The sequence below is a fragment of the Coptis chinensis genome, chromosome 6, assembly GCF_015680905.1.
Source record: "Coptis chinensis isolate HL-2020 chromosome 6, ASM1568090v1, whole genome shotgun sequence".
Classification (NCBI taxonomy): Eukaryota; Viridiplantae; Streptophyta; class Magnoliopsida; order Ranunculales; family Ranunculaceae; genus Coptis; species Coptis chinensis.
Genome location: NC_141461.1, coordinates 85,436,328 through 85,459,861, shown reverse-complemented (window position 1 = coordinate 85,459,861; position 23,534 = coordinate 85,436,328). Strand labels below are relative to the sequence as shown.

Here is a 23,534-nt window from a genome sequence, read left to right as displayed (position 1 = left end):
GGGGGGGTTGCCCAATGCAATTTGATGAGTGCCCAATTAAATCACTTATTTTAAAGACTGCTCTATCACTACCCACTAGGCACTATTTAACAGTTTGTAGCATGGCTTAACTACACTATAGCACCATGATTCAAAATATTTTTGGCTTTTTGCCTAGAGGAGTTCTAGGGACATATATTACAAAAACACGTGTAAAACAAACTCATATGATTGTTCTGAATTTTATAAATTTTAGATTTGGCTAATTTTTTTGCACATAAGATTTTTCAACTACTTTAAACATTCTCACAAATGATCCAAACCAAACTTGTAATCCAATCAAATGTAGTCAACAAATTAAAAAGTTTGACAAGTTTAGAAATTTTTGATTGTTTTGATTATTTGTGACAATGTTTAGAATAGTTATGGGATCATATCTACAAAAAAATTAGCCTAATCTAAAACTTATAAATGTCCAAATGATTTTGAGTTTGTTTACGCGTTTTTATAAGATATGTCCCTAGAACCCCTCCATTGTCTAAAATCATCATTTCTCCAAAATGTACCCAATTTGTTGTAAATTATCTCCGAGTAGGCATTTACCATTGCTTTCTATGTTATCTTTAACGAGATATGCAGCTGCAATCAAATATCATAAGATCCTAACACCGAGAACACGAGAAAATTAAAGTTCATATCAAATTATCGGGATACATTTCCCTCTTGTTTGATTTTGTTCACTTTTTGAAACCCGATGCACTTCATTCATGAGCAAACATTTGATGGAAGATTATTATGTTCACCGGTGGAATTGGATCTATATGCTACCACTCCTCCGTGATGCATATCCCGATATCCTTTTCTTTGGAATGTTTGAGTCATGCTAACGACTCCATACAATCTTCTTTTACGGTAGTCCTTGCTCTTCCGGTGAAAACATCGATACTTGCAGTCCTGCACCAACATTTTCCTTGGCAAGTCGTTTGTTTAGATGCATGACGCTAAAGTGTGCGTTATCATACACAAAGATCATGGAGTTCCTCGGATGCATTTAAAAGAACTACGCTTAAGGAGGTCCTTTCGATTTGTTTACAACCCATAATTAAAGATCATATATATAACAAATAGGAGGATATCGACTGATTTGTTCTCGAAATAAGAGTCGTCAATATTGTCAAATGGCTTAACGTCTTGTTTCCAAAGCAGCCAAGGCATGGATCCATTCCCTATAAAAACTTAACGGCTGCTTGTGAGTCAAATTCAAACCATATCTTTACCCTATTCATGCATAGCAACAACTTTCTCAACGCATACACCAAGAACTATGGCCATGCATTTAGCTCGAAATCAGTCCACGAGGCCGGCCTGGATTCGACAATTAAGTCGACTCCTCTCCTACCGGGGTAAAGCCATCATCGGGTGGTATCCAAGTTAGAGCCCCGGTGTTGATTGTAGTAACATTGAAAATTTGGATATAGGATTTGCATAGGTCGACTTATAGACAAACTAGATATATTTTATGAACTATACCAAGATTTTCAATTTTCGTTTCGACAAAAAATAAATATGTTAAACAACTGAATGAAATTGGCGCAATAAAGGATACTCACCGCGAATCGATAAACGTATGAAATTGCCGAGTAAGTAGAATTGGAAAGTAAACTCGTTAATTAATTGACTAAATAACTTGGAAGATTGAATATCTTATTCTTCCAAACTATTGGAAAATTCTCATTCAAGAGATATCGATTATCATACAAAAAGATCACGCAGTTCCTCGGATACAAGTTTAAAAGAGCCATCTTTACATTAATTAAATATCATCTAACAAATAGGCGGATATCGACTCGGTTGTTCTCTCATATAAGAGTCTTCAATATTGCTAAATGGCTGAGGATCCACTTGAGATCGTTATTTTTATGGTCATGTTCTTGCCTAAGTCCACCATCCAATGGTGCAACCACTGCTGAAGTTGGTCTTGATGTCAAGGCAATATTTATACGTTGTCGTCTGCCATATGTGACTTTTCAGTTTCTAGGCTTCTAGTGAGAGGTATATATGACCATGATCTCAAAACGTTGTTATCTAAGAATGGTTGAGAATCTCGAACTGGTTATGGTCTTGCTGCAAAGAACTAGTCCCACCAAAGTTTGTCATTGTCGTTCCTACTCCCTCATTGAACATTGTTGTTGGTGCCTCCAAAGATGTTACGCACGTTTTCCTTTTGGCTCATATGCTTGATCATAATAGTCCTTTTCTAGCCCTTCCAAAACCAAGCCGCGGGCGAACTTGAAGATACTGTTGTTATCACTCCTTCCCCGCTTGCTAATCCTACAAAGAGCCAATACGTCTTGACCGGTGGATAGATTTTCAAGGTATACTCATGCATTACCCAACCTTCTTTCTTACCATTCGCCATCTTTGCTTTCTCACCTTTTGGCGTAAAACTCAAATTTTTCCGATTCCCTATTTGAGTTATCTGTGGTCATAAATCGCGGGATTTTGCACCCTCCGCCGATTTGCCATTGTTCTGCGCCCGTCCATGTTCCTTTTGTGCCGAGGGTTCTATCCATTCTCACTCCATGATCAAATTTCTTCTTGAGGACTAAAAAAAATATAACTCTGTCACGGTAGTCCCATTGAATATTTCCCTTGGCGATTCTCTTCCATAAAGATCACGTTCCACAATGATGCTCTTCATTATCCCTTGTGGACCTTAGTCGTCATAGACTTTCTCCCATAGGTAACATATGAGATCGGCGTCGGTTGGAACAAAAGCGAAATCCCACGGGGATCATCTTTACTTGTAAACCAAATATCACTTTTTTTTTTTCTAGACTACCAAACAACTCGACTTCTTCTTCTTCAATCGCCTTCAACTTAATGCAAATAATTTTGTTTGTGCTTAAACCTAGCTAGCTTGTAGATGCTTTTGTGAGAAAGGTAGTCATATATTTTATAGGCGTACACTTGAGGTGGTGATGTCGGCATTTCTCTGAGGTTCTAGTTAGAACGGGTTTGAGAGAAGAGTTTGTACTTGGAGTCCTACTACGTACTTCTCCGAGCAATTACTAATGGCCGTTTGATTTCCATTTCTTGTGATTCCCAGATGTGTCGGTGTCCTATTGATCCATCTTGATTGGTTTCTCATCGTTATATTCCTGTCCTTTTGATCCATTTGATTAAGTCTCTCAACATGAATATTGATTGAACTCCTCATTTGAACCGAATTAGTAATGGCCGTTTGATCTCTATCCCCGTTGGTGACTAAATGTATCTTGTGATTCCCAAATATTTTGGTGTCCTTTTGATCCATCTGATTAGTTTCTCATCATTACATTGCTGTCCTCTGCATCCATTTGATTAATATTGATCGAACTCCTCATCAGAACCGTATTCTATGCAACCACCATTTCACTTATCCAATTCGGACACCAAATTTAATTACTTTTTGGCCAACCATACCTAGGAAAATTGGCACTGTGCTTGAAAAACCTTCATGGTTTGGTTGAATATCTATATGATACAGATACTGAGGATACTCTGTTTTACTTGTTGGTCTCATGCAATGGTTTGCAATGTTGTGTTAGTATTGACTGTGATTCATCTTTATTTAAAAAAAAATCCTTTTACACTGGGCTTCAGTACTTATGCTTGAAAGATAGCTCTGTTGATTAGATTACTTACTGTTCTAATGTTCTACATGATTATTTTACACTATGATCTATACCGCAAATTTGAGAGTGGTATGATGGCATTGAATAGGGTTTTACACCAGATCCATCAATTCTATAAAGAAAGGAAGAGAAAACAAATTAAAACTACATGATACAAATTTTAAGAAACTGATGAAAGACAGGGAACTGCACCATATGTATTATGCTATGATCTTTTTAGTGGAATCAGTAAAATTAAGGTTGATGAGGTCTGTAATTAGAGACATGATACTATCATACTTTACTGCATTTGAGACTAATATCTGATTTTGGATTTTTGGTAAATTAGTCGATGAAAATATAATATCATACACGCCCTAGGGATTTTTTTAGAAATGTTAGTAGTAGGTTAGTGAAACAGAGTTATTCTGATATAACAGTACTTCTAGTAGTAAATCCTTTAATGTTATGTTTAAGTTGTATCTAATGGGAATCGCTTTGGGATTACTGTAGTTTATCATTAAAATTTGTTGTTTGTTCATATTGAGTTCCCTTCTATTATTTGTGTGACAGTAGATTGAATGGCAAAACTTGTTTTTCAGTAGAGTTTTTCAGTAAGTAGTGTATGTGAGGGGATAATATTCATGACCAATGAATACCAAACACGTGTCCAACACTAACAGAGCTGTCAAGCGATCTCCATCAACCACACCTCCAGATCACTTCGGCACTACTCGCCTCACCAAATCGCTTCTCAGCAACTCACCCAGGTATACAACCTCTACAAGGAGATCGTCCCATCAGTCAGAACCATTATAGCGACCTCCAGAAAGCTTGCACTCTCTCATACCACAACAACTAGTAACGTGCGCCACAACTGTCACCATTAAGACCGGAACTTCAGATGCGCACACCTTTAATCTCTCATTACTCGCCATCATGGCTCGTTGGATGGCTTCAAGTTCGGAACTTGACCTAACTCGGGAGAGGAGGAAGCGGGGGAAACTTGCCTATATAAAGAGAGGAGGTACTACGTCTAACTTGATTCAAGTTGCACCCAAGAACTTGATACATAGGCAGTTTGCATCTATCGCGAACTCAGTCAAAATCATAACAAAACATCAATCTCCCTCAATCAATTAGATCGTAAAGCTTATCCCAAAAAGAGCATTTACAATGTACTTACTTGGTTTCCAACACGTTTTACAATCTAATGTGTATTTCAACATTTAATGTAGGTGGGAGAAATCCATTTTAGGCATGATTTGAAGAATATAATGATGTGCTTGGTAGGTTGAGTGCTGTTTACAGGAGCCTCAAGTCAGCAATCATGTTGGAGCAAATTATGTGATTAGGGCGGAATGGTTTGTGCTTTAACTTAAGCATTTAAATGCACTCAAGTTGACCTAGCATGCATTTTGTAACGCCCCCATTTCTATAGCATTCCATCCGGCCGGTCTGAAACACTAAAGAAATGGCACGACAACTGCATCGAGCTTGCAAGGCTAAAAGAAAAGGTAGAAAGAGTATTCCATCCTAGAGGAGATATGTAAAGATGGAAGTTTACAAAACTATCAAAATTTGATAGTTACAACTAAATCCAAAAATAGAGATTACAAGATCACATCTTAAAATGGATCTAAGGTTTTACATACCTGGTTTTGCGTACCTTTGTAAAACAACAAAATAACCAAAAGACATGAACAAGACAAGAACCCACTAAGCTTATCTAAGCGACACTCCATCAACTACGTGGATCACCTGCAAATAAATTTATATAAAGATGTCAACACGCCGATCAAGCAAATCTATCAACAAGCCCTTAAGATAATTAGAATAAGAATTGGAAACAAGGAAATTAAAGCACACATAACACAATATACCTTATGACAAATCTCAAATATACTAAGCATATCACCTTGCATAACACATAACAAATACCAAGGTCTATGTAACGTATATGTAATACATTCTCATACGTATAGGGTACAAATGGTTCTTTGCCATTCACTCAAGGCATCGATCGCCATGTTTAGCAGTGGGTTCAACATGGTAGTCCCAACTCTACCGCCACTCTAACCTATGGGTTCAACATGATCGAAGGTGCCACTTTCATCAAAGTGGGTTCAACGTACGCCCCTTGAGCGACTTGGGTTCAACATGAAGACCATTCCCATAACCAACAATCACAAATATATATCCGACACTTAGCTAATAAAATCAATTCCACCCCAAATAATGACAATATGAAAGCGGAACATAATATACCAATTCTTGAGAATAGACACCATTCTATCGCCATAGATTAGTATATTACTAATGCCTAAACACTATCAAATAATAGGAACGTCTAACAAGCTTAACGTACATCATTTCATCCTTCTCACAATGACCATACAAGCTAACACTTATTACTCAACATTCAATAATAAGAAAAATCACTTCATAAAAAACAATTATTAATCTCATAGATAATTCGGAATTTAACTAATCATAATCAAAGCATAAATACTCTCTAATTTATAGATATAATATCTATAACACCAATTGTTAACAATATAATATATTTTTACTCATTTTCAACCACAAACTCCAATTAAACTTAAGGATTTGAAGGTAGAGTCACTTGCCTCGACTCCTTTAGCTCCTAAATATGATCAAACTCACGAAACACCTTTGATTTAGCTCCAAAACCGACACCCCACTAAAACCCTACTTTGTATATTATAGTAATTGTGAAGAAGATTGATTAGAAGGTCTTTAGCCACTCAACTAGCTGGAAAAAGTGCATATACTTGCCCCACAACAAAACCCTAACCTAGCTCATGTGGAGACATAGAGAAAAGAAAGATCGAGATGAAAGGGATGAGAAGTCGAAATCAGGAATAAGGTGTACGTACTGTTTTTCCTTTTTGTGGGTTTTCCTTTCAAATGGATCATGGGTTAAAAGGTATTGGGTTATTATTGGGCCCAACACAAAAAGCCCTATTACTATATATATATATATATATAAGGTTTGGGGCTTTACATACTTCCACACTTGAAAAGAATTTTGCCCTCGAAATTCAACATTGCTAAAATATAAAGATGTCAGGGTAAAACCACTCCTTAAGAGTCCACAACAAATAACATAGCCAATGAAGTAAGACATATAAAGTATATCATAAATTTAGAAATGCAAACTCTAACTAGTTTAATTTAACATGTCATATTCATATCAAATAGATATCACTATAGTACTCATCATAAGGGTGTGAGGTGAACTCTATAGTCTTGAGTTAACACACAGTGTACCTTACTCCTAAAAAAAGATGAGGATACTCCGCTCGAATATCAGCCTCTCGCTCCCAAGGCGCTTCATGCTCACTGTGATGACTCCATACTACCTTAACTAAGGGAATCACTCGATTACGTAGTGTGTGTTCCTTACGGTCGATGATACGTATAGGAACCTCCTCATAAGTAGCATCAGGCAGAAGAGTCACCTCATCCAAATCAATAACACACGGATGCTCGTCCTCTTTTAAATGCTTCCTCAACATTGACACATGGAAAACATTATGAACTCCCGCAAGCCGCTTTGGTAGCTCTAAGCGGTACATAACTTGCCCTATCCTGTCTATTATATGGAAAGGTCCAACATATCTCGGTGACAACTTGCCTTTTTTACCAAAACGATGAACACCCTTCATGGGGGAGACCTTTAACAATACGAAGTCATCTCTTTGAAACTCCAAATCTCTGCAGCGTCTATCAGCATAACTCTTTTGTCTACTCTGGGTTGTGCAAATCCTATCTCTAATCAAAGTCACCTTCTCTGTAGTTTCCCAAACCAGGTCAGGTCCTAAAAGCGTAGCTTCACTATCTCAGCCGAACATACTGGAGATCTACAAGGTCGTCCATATAAGTCTTCATAAGGTGCCATGTCAATAGTCGACTGATAGCTGTTGTTATATGCAAACTCCACTAATGGTAAGTGCTCCTCCCAACCGCCCTTAAAATCCAGTACACACGCTCTAAGCATGTCCTCAAGATTATGGTTCACCCTCTCAGTCCGCCTATCACTTTGAGGGTGATAAGCAGTGCTAAAATTTAACGCTGTACTGTACAAAAGCCTTCTGAAAGCCCTTCCAAAATCTAGAGGTGAACTGACTATCTGGCCGGAAACAATAGATCTGAGGGGGACACCATGGAGCCGAACTATCTCTTTAATGTAGATTTTACACGGTCATCTATGCCATGGGTCTTCCGAACTGATAGAATGTGAGCTAACTTCGTTAATCTATCCACAATCACCCATATGGTGTCATGCCCTCTTTGTGATCTAGGCAAGCCTTCAACAAAATCCATAGTCACATGCTCCCATTTCCATTCAACTATTGGTAATGGTTGTAAAGACCCAGCCGGCCTCTGATGCTCTGCTTGAACCTGCTGACATGTGAAGCAATTAGACACATACTCTACCACATTGCGTTTCATATGCTTCCACCAAAATTGTCATTTTAGGTCTTTGTACATTTTCGTACTCCCTGGATGTACCGTGTACCTCGTGCGATGAGCCTCATCTAATAATTCCTTCCTTAGCATAGCTGATTCAGGAACTACAAGCCTGCCTTTAAGTCTCAAACCACCATCTAGGGCAACTGCAAAATTAGAATCATTCCCAGATGATACTTTGGCAACTCTTGCTTGAACCCAAGTGTTGCCACTTTAAGCCTCAATCAATCTGGAAATGAGCGTATGGTGAACCGTCATACTCCCCAAATACACCATAGGTTCTTAAGACGTGGGATGAATATTGTACTCTACTGTAGACTCAACAAGTCTCCACCAATAAGTCATCAAATATGCAACTCTAGCATGTGGTTTTCGACTTAATGCATCAGCCACAATGTTGGCCTTACTAGGATGATACTGGATAGGGACTCTAAAGTCCTCAAGCAACTCTATCCATCTTCTTTGTCTCATGTTAAACTCCTTCTGAGAGAATAAATACTTTAAAGTCTTGTGGTCAGAAAAGATGTCGAACTTCTCGCCATGCAAATAGTATCTCCATATCCTGAGTGCAAAGACTACAGCGGCCAACTCTAGTTCATGAGTAGGATAATTTTGTTTGTGCACTTTAAGATGCCTAGAAGCATATGGTACCACTCTGCCATCCTACATCAAAACACATCCTAAGCCTTGGTGTGAAGTATCTGTATATATGACATAACCAACTCCACTATGAGGAATGACCAAGACTGGTGTGGTGGTTAACTTGGACTTCAAGGTATCAAATGCATGCTGACAATGGTCTGTCCAAACAAAAGGTACACCCTTACAGGTTAACTGACTCAAGGGAGCTGAAGTACATGGGAACCCCTCAATAAAGCACCTATAATATCCAGCTAATCCAAGAAAGCTACGGATCTCTGTTACAGAAGTAGGTTGTTGCCAGTTCAAAACTGTATCAACCTTGGAGGGATCTATAGAGACATCCCCCTCAGAAATCACATGGCCCAGGAACTTCACTTCTTGTAACAAAAATTCACACTTCTCTAGCTTCGCATACAACTGATTCTCTCTAAGAACACGAAGTACAATCCGTAAATGATCTATATGCTCCTCGCGAGACCTTGAGAAAATTAGAATATCATCAATAAATATAATCACAAACTAATCAAGATAAAGTCTAAGCACCCCGTTCATTAAGTCCATAAAGAAAGTTGGTGCATTCGTCAACCCAAATGGCATAAGAAAAAACTCATACGAGCCATAACGAGTCACAAAAGCAGTCTTAGGCACATCAACCTCTCTGACCCTCATCTGATAAAAAGCAACTCACAAGTCAATCTTTGAGAACCACTTGTCTCCCCTTAACAAGTCAAACAAGTCATCAATACGCAGAAATGGGTATCTATTCCAGATGGTCTTCTTGTTTAGTTCTTTATAATCGATACATAGCCGAAGTGAGTCATCTTTCTTCTTGACAGATAAAACTGGTGCACCCCATGGTGATGTACTATGCTGGATAAAGCCACGATCTAACAAATCTTGGATTTGGGACTTTAACTCACTTAACTCAGTCAGAGCCATGCGATAAGGAGTTCTAGCGATTGGTGCAGTGCCCAGGACTAACTTAATACATAAATCAATCTCCCTTGAAGGTGGTAAACTGGGAATATCCCGAAAGACATCCGAAAACTCAGCAGCGATAGGAATATCGCCAACCCACATCACTAAAACACCCTGCTCTCCATCCTCTAAATGAGCCAAAAATGCCCCAGCCAAGGTATTACCTCTAGCTGTGCGATGGTCACTAGATGGTGTCCAGGTAGCTCAAACGTCACTATCTTAGCATAGCAATCTAACCTCACATGGTAAGTCGCTAGCCAATCCATACCCAAGATTATGTCAAAATCATGCATCCGCAATACAATCAAATCAATAGGCAAATGCAAATCATCCATACTAATAAGACACTGTACACATACTCTTTCAAGCAAAGAGGTCCTGCCCAACGGAGTCACAACCTCTAACGGTGTTAACAACTTCTCAGGCACAATATCCAAAGCAAGCACAAAACTATAGGATATGAAAGAATGTGTAGCCCCATAATAAAAAAGCACCCGAGTAGGTTTAAAGTGAATTAAGAAGATACCTTCAACCACTACCACCTGCCCCCCCTCTCTAGGCTCTAAAGCATAAGCCCGAACCTATGCAGGAACCTGCTGGTTTAGGTTGTGGTGCTCCAAGTGCCACGACATGTAATTGTCCCTGTGCCATATCTGTAGTCTGTCGGGTCTGACCACCTCCCTATCCATGCTGTCTCTGCCCATTATACCTCTGCCCTCTCTGTTTGCGCTGACCCTGCCATTGTGGTCTTTGTTTCTGTTGTCCTTTCGAATGTACTCGAGATTGCTTGCAATTATTATAGCAATGTGATATTGTTCTTCATAATTGTAACAATGACCATAAAAAGATTTATGTACATGTCCCTCCGGTTGTGCTCGAGGATGCTTGTAGTAAGTAGCAGTATGACCATATTCTCCACAGTTATAGCAAAACCAATCAAAATTTTGTCATCATCCTCCCTCTGTAGTGATAGCTGAAGAAGATGATGTTCCTGTCTTTTGCTTCTTATGGAAACGCTGGTCTTAAACCTTTTTTCCTTTGTCCACACCTACCTTACTATCTTGTTTAGGTTCATGCTTTAAGTGGTCTTGCTCGACTAACTTTGTTGAATCTACAACTCCCCTCAAGGTTTGGTGTTCTCTAATCTTCATGAGTGTTCTAAATCTGTCACATAAGCCCTCCTCAAACTGATGAGCTTTCTGCTCCTCACTCATGTTGGATGTAGTAAAATGCATGAGCTGATAAAATTTTGTCTCATTACTCACGAAACGGACATGTTTCCTGTGTTAGATTCATAAACTGTAATGCCTGTATTTAAAATACATAATTATTAATTAATTAAGTAATTTATTATTTATTTAAAAATTTGCTGGATTTGGATTTGGGATACGCGGGACTGATTTTTGGGCCCGAGTCTGTTTTGGGCTTGGGTTTCAAACCCAAGTATATAATCACATTGTTTTAGAGAATAGGGTTTTAGAGAATAAAAAAATAATAAAAATGGAGGCAGAGATAAAAGTTGGATTGCTAGAGGGTGGAGCGTGACGATTCGGATTAGGAGGGATTCGTCAAGCTGTTCATTAAGGTGAGTAGTGCACATTCTTGGACATCCTTTTTTGTAGTAATTAGAGAACACAGTGTTAATTTATCTTAGTCTCTCTCCTTTTATATATTGATTATTGTGATCGAAAGGGCTTTTGATTTCGTTGTACCCTGATACTATGTTTTCCTGAATTTGCATTTGACCTGTTCATAGAAAATTCATGTATAATACAAAGCAATTCACTTCTTTTTATGATCCGGATTTCATTTTTCAAGAGTGTGAAGATCAGGGATTTTTGGGTGGAATATATAGAACTCAATTTAGTCATAAGATGTTCCAAGCATGGGGAGAAGACATCGGCACATCCACTTCAACTAGGCTTGACCGTTATCTCATTGGTCAAGACCTCGTCACCTTTGAAAACTGGATGGATGATCGATATCTTAATATCACTGTTGTTTATAGCCTCCAAATGATGACAAAAGTCTATGTGAGTGGGTCAGGGAATCGACCCATTCTTTATTGGTTAGCATGAAATATACATTTCGATCCTGTTTTCTAGTTTTAAATCTAAAAGGTGAAACATCACATTCACAAACTCTAGCTGATAAGTAATCTTCTTCACTAGTATAGAGTTGTACTGTTGGAAGCTTGAACCGTTGTTAATGGCGGCCAGAGAATCGCCCAGGGGATTTGATTAAATGAACTGTGGTGGTGTTGGGTTAGATGATGTGGGTGGCTAATGTAGCTAGTGTAGGGTGTGAGGGGTGTGAGTGCTATTGAAAGCTCCAAGAAACTGTTAATGGCGGTCCGAAATTGTTTCCAGATCTAGTTTTGGGTGAGGTTTGGATTGATTGATTTGGGGTTTTTGTTTTCATTAAGGTTGTTTGGGTTTTTATGGGGATCAAAACCGATTTGATGAAGTGAGGAGTGGGTGGCAGCCTGATTTGGTGGTGGTGGAGGAGAGAAGCTTGAAGAAGATGACACTGTTTGGTCAGTTGGGCCTTGGGCCGAAAAGTTTGTTCTATTGGGCCTGGCCGAAATGTTTAATTTCAGTTTTTGGGCCTTAGCTTGTTAGTTGGGCCAGTTTATTTTGTTTTGTTTGAGCCCGTTTTGTTTTAGTTTTTAGGCCGGTTTCAGTTCAATTTTTGGACCGAACCATTTAACTGTTTTGGGGCCAATTTCTAATATTGTTCGGGGCCAGTCCATAGGACTTAATAGAGATCCAAAGGGGTCTTTCAACATTTAGACTTTCGGGTTCTAAGGTTTGGGCTTGGCTAGTGGGTCCGAACCATGACTTTAGCCATGAGCCCATGAACCATGCACCTTGACCTTAGCTATGAACCATGGCTATGACCACGCACCTGTTGAACATAGAAACGACAGTTTGACTTTGATCATTGACCATTGACTTTGACCGTTTGCCTATTGACTGTTGACTTTGACCTTTGACCTTTGACCGTTGACTTTGACCTTTGATCGTTGACTGTGGAATGTTGACTTTTTCTAGTTTTTCATATGTTTAAGAATATGGACAAATGTAGTAATAAAATATTGTCGAATATTATATAACGTTGTTTGTCATTATCTAATTAAGATTTGACGTGAGTAGTGTGTAAAGCATATATATATTGGGCTTTGATTGTGGATTGTGGACTGTTTAATTGTGCTACATGTTATGTTGTAAATTGTATGGACAAATCAAATGTTAAAATGCTGTGGAAGCTTGTATAAATTTGGTGGTCATTATCTAATTAAGATTTGATGTTGATATTGTGACATTGTATAATATGTTGGGATATATATATTAAATGCAATAGTTTTGGAGAAATAAATGTATAAACACTCCATTATTTTATCTGTGAGATGCTAGTAGAGTATTTGTGGATATTTCCCACGAGATTGTATGTAGTGCAATAATAATATGGCACGCGTGTGAGAATGAAAGTGGTCATGAGATATATTCGAGATATTTCTAAATATTGTGGCTTAGTGCAATAATGTATTTGACATGCACGTGATATAGTGAAATGATTATGAGTCATAAATGTATGACACCTGAATAAATTACGTAACGAAAATCCTAGAACCTGACTACCACAACTCATGTGATTTGCCCTGTGTGGGCGTATGTGATATGATTGGCCCTTCTGGCGTTTCAGTAATCTGAATGGCCTTCGGGCGTAAGTAATGTGATTGGCCCTTCTGGCATTTCAGTGAATCTGAATGGCCTTCGGGCATAAGTAATGTGATTGGCTCTTACGGCATTTTGGTGAATCTGAATGGCCCTTACGGCGTAAGCCGAATAGTGGCTTGATTATTCCGTTCGCAAAATAGAGCGAGGTAGCGATATTTTATGCCGAATAGTGGCGATTTTACATAATGACTTCCGTGTGAGGGTTATCTGGTGTGCGCCATCCCGCTCAGGGTAGTTATGCATGGAGTGGTTCATTATGTAAGGGGAGACATGTGGATGTACATGTTCGGCGTTGGGAAGCGATTGTGGTAGCCAGGGAAACTAGGTAAGACATAGATAGGACATGATTTTAGGGACACGCAAAGAAAGCCTTAATTAATATAATTATGGTAATATGTTGGTTAATGATATATCTTTAGATAGATGATTGCATATGCTTGGCTGGTTATAGTTTAGTTAGAACCTAAGGCGCCTCGATGGAGGAACTACATGCCTTATTTATTATGTGTATAGTTGGTTGTGTGGTTAGTGGGAAGTTAAGGCGCCTCAGTGGAGGAACAACTTGCCTTATTTATTGTACTTAAGGATGTTGTATTAGTCATTGAAAGTTAAGGCGCATCGATGGAGGAACTAATTGTCGTATGGATTGTGTATATATATGTATAATTATATGTTGTATTTTAGAGCTACTCACACCAGCATTTTTATAATGCTGACCCGATTTGCATGTTTGCTTATCGGGTGTGTTCGATAAATGAACATAGTTGATAAGTTTTGACAGGTTTAGTGTTGAAGAAGATTGGTTCTTTGCTTGTGGTTTTGCGTTAATCGTCGCATTTCAAGATAGGCTTTGTTTTCCTTTGAGGTGATATAGATTTTCAGTTGAGATAAGGTTATTTGCATTTTCATTTGTTAATTTTTGTAATGAAGAGGACTCTTGTTTAAGTTAAAAATTTTATTGGTTTTTAATTATCCGCATATTTAAACCTGTTTATGGGTTTTGGAAGTGGAGAGTGCGTCACACCTCGGAAATCGAAGAGTCGGGAACAAATAATGTTTTTCCGAATTCTGTCGAAATTCGGGGTGTGACAGAAACTCTCGAGCCATGGCTGATCTAACACTATTAGGAAAGTACTGCAAGTAGAATCGTCTACAAAACTTGGCCCAAGTAAGCACTTGTCGCTCCTCAGCACTAGCCACGGTCTTCCGCCATATGGAAGCGTCTCCCTCTAAGCAAACACTAGTCAACCATTGCTTCTGCACTTATGTGTAATCTATGACAGTGAACAATGTCTCTATATTTTCCTTCCAGTCCTTGGCCTCTTTCAGAATAGAAGTGTCGGCAAACTTTGGGGGTCGTAGCTTCAAGAATCTTTCCACAATTCTTGTCCAAGCTTGGGGGGAGGGGGGGGGGGTCATGTACTTCCTCCTCAACTACTGGTACAACTGGTGCAACAAGAGGACCTGTGGCGCCTCTCTCTAGCTGGGCAACCCTATGAGCTGTCTCGTTAACCACCTGTGTTGAATGTTCCATCGACCTTACCAAAGTGGTTGCCCATGGAGGCATCTCCTCAGCAATAGTCCCTGTAGCTACTGGTGGTGGCAGTGGCGGTGGTGGTGATGGATCAGTACCCACATCCAGTACCAACATCTGTAAGTCTAACCGTGCGACTAGCCTTTTTGCCACCTTTTCTCTTAGGTGCCATACTGAAATAGGACAAGAAACACTAACACTAGTACGTGTCTGCATCCAAAAGTGGAAATAGTTTAGTAAAGTCAAACATTAGCCAAATTGATAGAAATAATTAACAAACTAACGTCCTCACTCACCTAACTTCAATATACAGTTATAAGATACAGAATAATAAGAGTTTATAGGACCCTTAAACCTAGGCTCTGATACCAAATTGTAACGCCACCATTTATATAGCATTCCATCTTACCAGTTTGAAACACTAAAGAAATGGCACGACAACTGCATCGAGTTTGCAAGGCTAAAAGAAAAGGTAGAAAGACTATTCCATCCTAGAGGAGATGTGTAAAGATGGAAGTTTACAAAACTATCAAAATTCGATAGTTACAACTAAATCCAAAAATAGAGATTACAAGATCACATCTTAAAATAGATCCAAGGTTTTGCATACCTTTGTAAAACAACAAAATAACCAAAAGACATGAACAAGACAAGAACCCACTAAGCTTATCTAAGCAACACTCCGTCAACTACGTGGATCACCTGCAAATAAATTTATATAAAGACGTCAACACGCCGAGCAAGCAAATCTATCAACAAGCCATTAAGATAATTAGAATAAGAATTGGAAACAAGGAAAATAAAGCACACATAACACAATATACCTTATGACAAATCTCAAATATACTAAGCATCACCTTGTATAACACATAACAAATACCGAGGTCTACGTAACAGATAGGTAATACATTCTCATATGTATAGGGTACAAATGGTTCTTCGCCATTCACTCAAGGCATCGATCGCCATGTTTAGCAGTGGGTTCAACATGGTAGTCCCAACTCTACCGCCACTCTAACCCATGGGTTCAACATGATCGAAGGTGCCACTTTCGTCAAAGTGGGTTCAACGTATGCCCATTGAGCGACCTGGGTTCAACATGAAAACCATTCCCATAATCAATAATCACAAATATATATCCGACACTTAGATAATAAAATCAATTCCACCCCATATAAAGTCAATACGAAAGCGGAACATAATATACCAATTCTTGAGAATAGACATCATCCTATCGTCATAGATTAGTATATTACTATTGTCTAAATACTATCATATAATAGGAACGTCTAACAAGCTTAAAATACATCATTTCTTCCTTCTCACAATGACCATACAAGCTAACACTTATTACTCGACATTCAATAATAAGAAAAATCACTTCATAAAGAACAATTATTAATCTCATAGATAATTCAGAATTTAACTAATCATAATCAAAGCATAAATACTCTCTAATTTATAGATATAATCTCTATAACACCAATTGTTAACAATACAATATATTTCTACTCATTTTCAACCACAAACTCCAATTAAACTTAAGGATTTGAAGGTAGAGTCACTTGCCTCGACTCTTTTTGCTCCTAAATAAGTCAAACCCACAAAATACCTTTGATTTAGCTCCAAATCTGACACCCCACCAAAGCCCTACTTTGTATATTATAGTAATTGTGAAGAAGATTGATTATAAGGTCTTTAGCCACTCAACTAGCTGGAAAAAGTGCATATACTTGCCCCACAACAAAACCTTAACCTAGCTCTTGAGGAGACATAGAGAAAAGGAAGATCGAGATGAAAGGGATGAGAAGTCGAAATCAGAAATAAGGTGTACGTACTGTTTTTCCTTTTTGTGGGGTTTCCTTTTAAATGAATCATGAGTTAAAAGGTGTTGGGTTATTATTGGTGATAAACACATAAATGCTACACATTTATGCCCATATTTATGTTATATTGTCTAGTTAATTAGTCTAAGTTCATTTGATTAGTCCTGTTTCATTAGTCTTACAAGAATCGATGTGAATGCGACGAAAAGGGCTGAGACCTAAGGTTTTAAAAGGATTGTAAAATTCTCATGGGTTTATCACAAGAATAACGCTTGATACAAGTCTGGAAATAATATGCTAAGGACCTGATGAAAAAACCCTAGAAGTTTCAAGGTCATAAGTCAAAGTCAGAGCACGCCCGCGCTCCAATAAGCCTGTTCGTGAGCGCAACCCGCGTTCTTTTCTGAATTTGTTAGAATTATAGTACTGTTTTAGATAATACTTCGCAGCTTCCCTCCACCGCTTGAACACAATTTAGATAGTTCCAAAAGGGATTAAAACACAGAAAGGAAGCTTTCTAAAGCAGTTCCAAGTCTTGTACGCCCTAATCCATCCCTATATAAACAAAAGAAGTAGAGCTCTCTCTCTCTCTCTCTCTCTCTCTCTCTCTCTCTCTCTCTCTATATCACAAAATCAGAAGCTCTGGAGAAGAAAGCTGCTGAGAAGAAGAAGAAAAAAGTTGGAAAAAAGAAGCCACCACACAAGACGATGGTTTTGTCAATGATTTCTCTTCCTTACTATTTTACTTATATCACCATGTTTATGAGTAGCTAAATAATAAGTTAGGGCTTATAGGAAGCCCTAGACATGTGTGGGATTTTCTTGTTTAATGTTTACTGTTCTTAACTTGATTTTTAATGATTAGCTTGATTAATTTCATTGGTTTAGTAGCACTACTTTCATGGATTATATCTCTCATGATAACCTTCATGTATTGACTAGTCCATAGTTAGATTAAGTGTTTGTTATAATCAAAGGCTTGCCTTTACTGTTGATATAAACCTGTGAAGAATTGTGCTGTAAGAAGACAGTTCTTGACAGTTCTTGCTAGGGTTTTATACATAGGTGCTGAAAATTCAAGCAACCTAATGCATAGATTGATATAAGAGATACACGATCATATCTTCGAGCAAGTTAGGGTTACCTTTCCCTCATGCTACTCGTACAATAAAGGGTTTATTAGTGAAAACCCCCTATTTTATGACATGCTTTTGTGTTTACCCTGATTTTGAATCATCACAAAAGTCCCCCCACTCTATCCTGGCCCGTTCAGAAATCATCCATAATTGTTCTATTGCCTAAAATACCCTCGGGGGTAAACACAAACTAAAAGAAATCAGCCTAAGCCCAACTAACTAAAACTAAACAACGAATGGGTGTATAGGATCACCCTCAAACTCATCTTCTTCCTCAACCACCGAACTAGCAAACCCTAAGCACAACAAATCCAACTGAACCAGCAACCTCGGGTCGAAGAACGCTTCATTTGGAATGTATGTTCATACAACGAACAACTGAAAAAGAAACTACATGTCTAAATAAGTTAAGCAATTCCCTTTGCACTGTTATGGAATTTTTTCGATACAAGACCCTAACTCACATTTTCACCTTGCACTGTGAATGCTCGAAGCTCTTAATAGCAGGCAATCAGGCACATGAAGTCACGAACACAGGTCCACATGTCTCTTCTGTGGGCTTGAACTTGAATCTTAGACCCATTTGTTCTCATATGTAATACAGAGCTGATTTTCATCTTGTTTCACTCTAAGAACAGATCCCAATTTCATTAATGGAAACAACTAAATTAAGATTCTTATAATTTCACCTCTTCACTTGTTTCCTTTTACCGTCCATGTGGTAAACTTGGAATGAGCATCACACTGAACCGAGTGAACACCACCACAATTTTTATTTTTAATTTCTTTTGTTTCATACTTTAATTTTTCAAATGTTGATGCAGACAAAACACTAACATGAGAACATCTTCAGTAATCTAAGCAAGATCTGACAAACCACAGTCGGTAAAACTTCAATCAAGTGACATGCTGCTGATTTGGATCATTGGCTCGTCCGCCACATGAATAAATTTCAGGGTGGCAAATTGAACGATCTGCTTGGTCAAAGTAAATATCACACACATTAAAGTACGATATAGAGGTGCAAAAATCTTCATCTGATTTTTTCTGTTAGATTAGCGGCTACTAAAAAATTAATAATATCTGTGTTTTGCAGTAGGGTGTTAATCTTGTTAGTGCCTATTGAAGCGTTCTTCGACCCGAGGTTGCTGGTTCAGTTGGATTTGTTGTGCTTAGGGTTTGCTGGTTCGGTGGTTGAGGAAGAAGATGAGGGCGAAGGTGATCCTATACACCCATTCATTGTTTAGTTTTAGTTAGTTAGGATTGGGCCAATTTCTTTTAGTTTGTGTTTACCCCCGAGGGTACTTTAGGCAATAGAACAAATATGGATGATTTCTGAACGGGGCTAAGACGGAGTGGGGGGACTTTTGTGATGATTCAAAATTTGGGGGGTAAACACAAAAGCATGTCATAAAATGGGGGGTTTTCAATAATAAACCCTACAATAAAAGAGAACTTTAAATTAGTTAATTAAGAGAACCTACAATGGTATAGGGTGGAATCAAACGCCTTAGTATTTCCACCATTCATAGTTAATTTAAGTTTCATTGTTTTTATTGTATAATTAAATTAGTTATTAGTTAAACATCTTTCAAATCAACAACCATCATATTCGGATCAGGTTAAGTAGTATTTTAGATTTCAATTATTCCTAGATAGCAATTCCTGTGGGTTCGACCTTGTTCTCGCAGACCTACTACAATAGACCTTGTGTGCTTACAAGTAATAATAGTATAATAGAAGTTAATTAGCCTATTTATTTAGGCTGGTTAAATCTCTATCAAGTTTTTGGCACAGCTGTCGAGGATTGTAGTTGCATAATTAAGTTTTAAAACACTGTTTTTCGTATTTCGTGATTTTTCGTAGTTAAATTAGTCGTAGATATAATTTAAGTATTTGTTTTAGATTTTCTGCATACGAACACAGAAACAAATTTCGACATCTATGGTTAACTTCCTAGAAAATTGAACCCTTGTGGAGAAGCTTAGAGCGCACCCGCGCCCTAGTCTACCTTACAGATAGCGCACCCTACGATCCTTTCCTTATTTTTCAGAAATTTAGTATAGAGCGCGACTAGCGCTCTATTATAGTTTTTTCTGAGCGCGCCCGCGCCTTTACTGGTACTAATTCCTTTGATCTTTTGCAGGCTATTTCCAATTGCTGTGTAGGATCCATAACTTTACTTGTATAATGTTCTAGTGCTGCAGGACACAGTGAAACTAAAGGAGATATTCTTCTTACTCGTACTTTAAATTTGAGTCCTAGGTTAGTAGTAGTTTATGGTAGAAAATCGAGCTAATAACACACCAATTGCACCGTTTGATCTTGAGATTGAATGTACACTCCATAGGAGAAGTAGAAACCCCGAGTTAGAGGTATCCGTAACTTTTGCCTGGGGCTCTTTCCTAAGTTTAGGGGAACGGATGAGGAAGATCCATACCTTCATGTAAGGGAATTTGAGGATATTTGTGGGACTATTAAGCTTCAAAAATTTAGTGACGAAACTATAAAATTAAAATTATTCCCATTTTCTCTTAAGGAGAAAGTGAAGAGTTGGTTTCACACTCTCCCATCGAATTCCATAATAGGTTTGGAAAAGTTATGCGTTGTGTTTTTAAAGAACTTTTTCCTAATCATAAGGCAACTGCTTTTAGAAAAGACTTACCATCTTTTTGCTAAAATGATGGAGAGTCATTATGGAAGTGTATGGAGAGGTTTAAGGACATGCTCTTGCAGTGTCCTAACCATGGCCTAGAGAAGGGTAGGCTAGTACAAATTCTCTATGAGGGTCTTGATTTTAATTCTAAGGCTATGATTGAGACCATGAGTAATGGAGATTTCTGTGATAAGACTGTAGATGAAGCGTGAACCTTTTTAGAAGAAGTCTCTGAAAAAGGTCCAACAATGGGAAACTAGTCGTGAGCCTAAGAAGGTGGCTAGTAGTACTAAACAGAATGGTTTGTTCAGCATTGACAATGAATTCGACATGAACACTAGGATGACCGCTTTAATTAGAAGAGTTAAAGCTCTCGAGATAGAAAAAGAGACAAACTTTCTAGCTCCAGTTAACAATGTTGAGGTCCCTAGTTGTCTTCTGTGGGATAGTCTTGACCACATTATATATAATTACCTTGGCGTAACTGCACAAGTTAATGCTTTTAATTCATACCAAAAGCCAGGCAATAATCCTTTTTCTAACACGTATAACCTAGGGTGGCATAATCACTCCAATTTGTCTTAGTCTAAGGGTATACATCAGGGAAGTCCTGTGGGTAACTCAAACCTAGTGCAACAGTATGCATCCCAACCACTAAAACCCTCACCTTTAGAGGAAACCCTTGCTTAGTTAACACAGACCACTTTTCAATTTCTAAAAGATATCAAATAACATTTACTTTCAAACTCGCAATCAATTTCCAAGTTGGAAATTCAAATGGGTCAGATTGCTAGTAATTTGAATGAGAGGGATAAGGGTAGGTTTCCTAGTCAACTAGTGGCTAACCCAAAGGGTCAGTTTGAAATAGGTTCTAACTTGAACCAAGACCATTAGGAGCTAGCTAAGTCTATTATTGTTCTTAGGAGTAGTAAACATATTGATAATAGGGTTGAGATGCCTAGGGATGTTGAGGTCAAATTTGATCCTAAAGAGTGAGCAAAAGGAGAGTGACGTGAGTAATTCTAATAGTAGTGATACTTCTAGGAAGGGTGTACGTAGAGCCTCCTACTATTATGGAGACTAGCCCTGTGTCATCTTATATACCTAAAGCTCCTTTTCCTCAACGTTTGATTCAGGCTAAGAAAGGTTCTAATCTTAATGAGATAATGGAGATGTTTAAACAGGTTCAAATTAATATTCCGTTACTTGATGCAATAAAACAAGTTCCTTCCTACGCCAAGTTCCTTAAAGATTTGTGTACACAAAAACGTAAGTTGAATGTGCACAAGAAAGCTTTCCTTACTGAGCAAGTGAGTTATATTATCCAAAACTGAACACCGCCTAAGTTTAGAGATCCAGGATGCCCTACTATTTCTTGTGTTATTGGTGATCAAATGATTGAGAAGGCATTACTTGATTTAGGTGCTAGCATTAATTTGTTGCCTTATTCAGTTTTTTTACAGCTTGGTCTTGGTAAGTTGAAACCTATACCGATTACTCTTCAATTGGCAGATTGGTCTATTAAGATTCCACGTGTTGTTGTTGAGGATGTTTTGATTCAGGTTGATAATTTTATTTCCCGGTTGATTTTATTGTTCTAGATACACAGCCTGTTCAAGATCCTAAACACCATAGTCCTGTCATCTTAGGTCATCCATTTTTAGCCACCTCTAATGCTATCATTAACTGTCATAATGGAGTGTTGAAGCTTTCTTTTGGTAATATGACTATAGAACTTAATGTGCTTAATGTGGGTCAAGAACCTCCTGAACTCGATGATTTTTGGTTAGTTAATCATATTGATAGTATAGTTCACAAGATGTTCTTGGAGAGTTATTTTGATGATCCTCTTGAGTCTTGTTTAACTAATTCTGGTAGTGGTTGTGATGTGGATGGTTTTATTTGTGAAGTTAATGCGTTGCTTGATGCAACCCCAATTTTAGAAACTAATCGTGGAAAGTTGTAGTAGAACCTCGACTCCATCCGAGTCTACCCCAGCCTATTTCCATAGAGAGTCCTCCTAAGCTAGACTTGAAACCATTACTTGATACTCTTAAGTATGTCTTTCTGGGACCTGATGATTTTTACCTGTTATTATTGCTTCTAATCTTGATAGTGAACAAGAGGGTAAATTGATTAGAGTTCTTAAAGAGCATAGAGTAGCTTTAGGGTGGACTATTGCTGATATTAATGGTATAAGCCCAACTGATTGTATGCATCATATTTACCTTGAGAGTGATGCTAAACCATCTCGTGAGTTTCAACGACGGCTTAATCCTAACATGAAAGAGGTAGTGAGAGCCAAGGTTCTCAAGTTGTTAGATACGGGTATCATTTATCCCATCTCTGATAGTAAATGGGTGAGTCCTGTTCAGGTTGTCCCTAAAAAGTCTGGGCTTACAGTAGTTGAGAATGCAAAGGGCGAGTTAGTTCCCACCCATATGACTATTGGGTGGCATTTTTGCATTGACTATCGTAAGTTGAATTTAGCCACTAGGAAAGATCATTTTCCTCTTCCGTTTATTGACTAGATGCTTGAGAGGTAAGCCAGTCATAAATATTATTTTTTTGATGGTTATTCCAATTATTACCAAATATTTATTACACTTGAGGATCAAGAAAAGACTACCTTTACTTGTCCTTTTGGAACTTTTGGGTTATTTAATGCACCTGGTATCTTCCAGCGATGCATGCTTAGCACTTTTTTTTTTCCTAATATGGTAGAAAGGTTTCTTGAGGTGTTTGTCGATCCCCACCTATGTGGCAAACATTCGAAAGTAGGAGTTTCCACTTTATTCGTTTAATCAACAGGGCTAAGGCCTAATTTGCAATATCATAGATCAATGTACATGCCAATTAACTCATGTGTCTAGGGTTGAACCCTAGCCAT

General features: G+C 38.1%; 1 protein-coding gene, 1 long non-coding RNA gene and 1 pseudogene across 2 annotated transcripts; 1 reads left to right on the top strand and 2 right to left on the bottom strand.

Annotated features, from left to right (window-relative positions):
* Positions 1 to 5,183: 5,183 nt before the first annotated feature.
* On the bottom strand, positions 5,184 to 6,565 carry LOC147495014 (uncharacterized). Its single transcript, XR_015200379.1, has 2 exons — positions 6,266 to 6,565; positions 5,184 to 5,396 (listed from the first exon to the last, which is right to left on the bottom strand). It is a non-coding gene; the product is annotated as an uncharacterized LOC147495014 (long non-coding RNA).
* A 348-nt stretch (positions 6,566 to 6,913) lies between these two features.
* LOC147495013 (uncharacterized) lies at positions 6,914 to 10,966 on the bottom strand. Its single transcript, XM_086568300.1, has 9 exons — positions 10,805 to 10,966; positions 10,610 to 10,713; positions 9,990 to 10,202; positions 9,463 to 9,936; positions 8,960 to 9,252; positions 8,175 to 8,278; positions 7,909 to 8,063; positions 7,516 to 7,753; positions 6,914 to 7,411 (listed from the first exon to the last, which is right to left on the bottom strand). The coding sequence occupies exons 1-9, from the start codon at positions 10,964 to 10,966 to the stop codon at positions 6,914 to 6,916; spliced, it is 2,241 nt and encodes a 746-aa protein (XP_086424426.1).
* Positions 10,967 to 21,717: 10,751 nt separating this feature from the next.
* On the top strand, positions 21,718 to 22,610 carry LOC147495012 (uncharacterized; annotated as a pseudogene).
* The last annotated feature ends 924 nt before the right edge of the window (positions 22,611 to 23,534 follow it).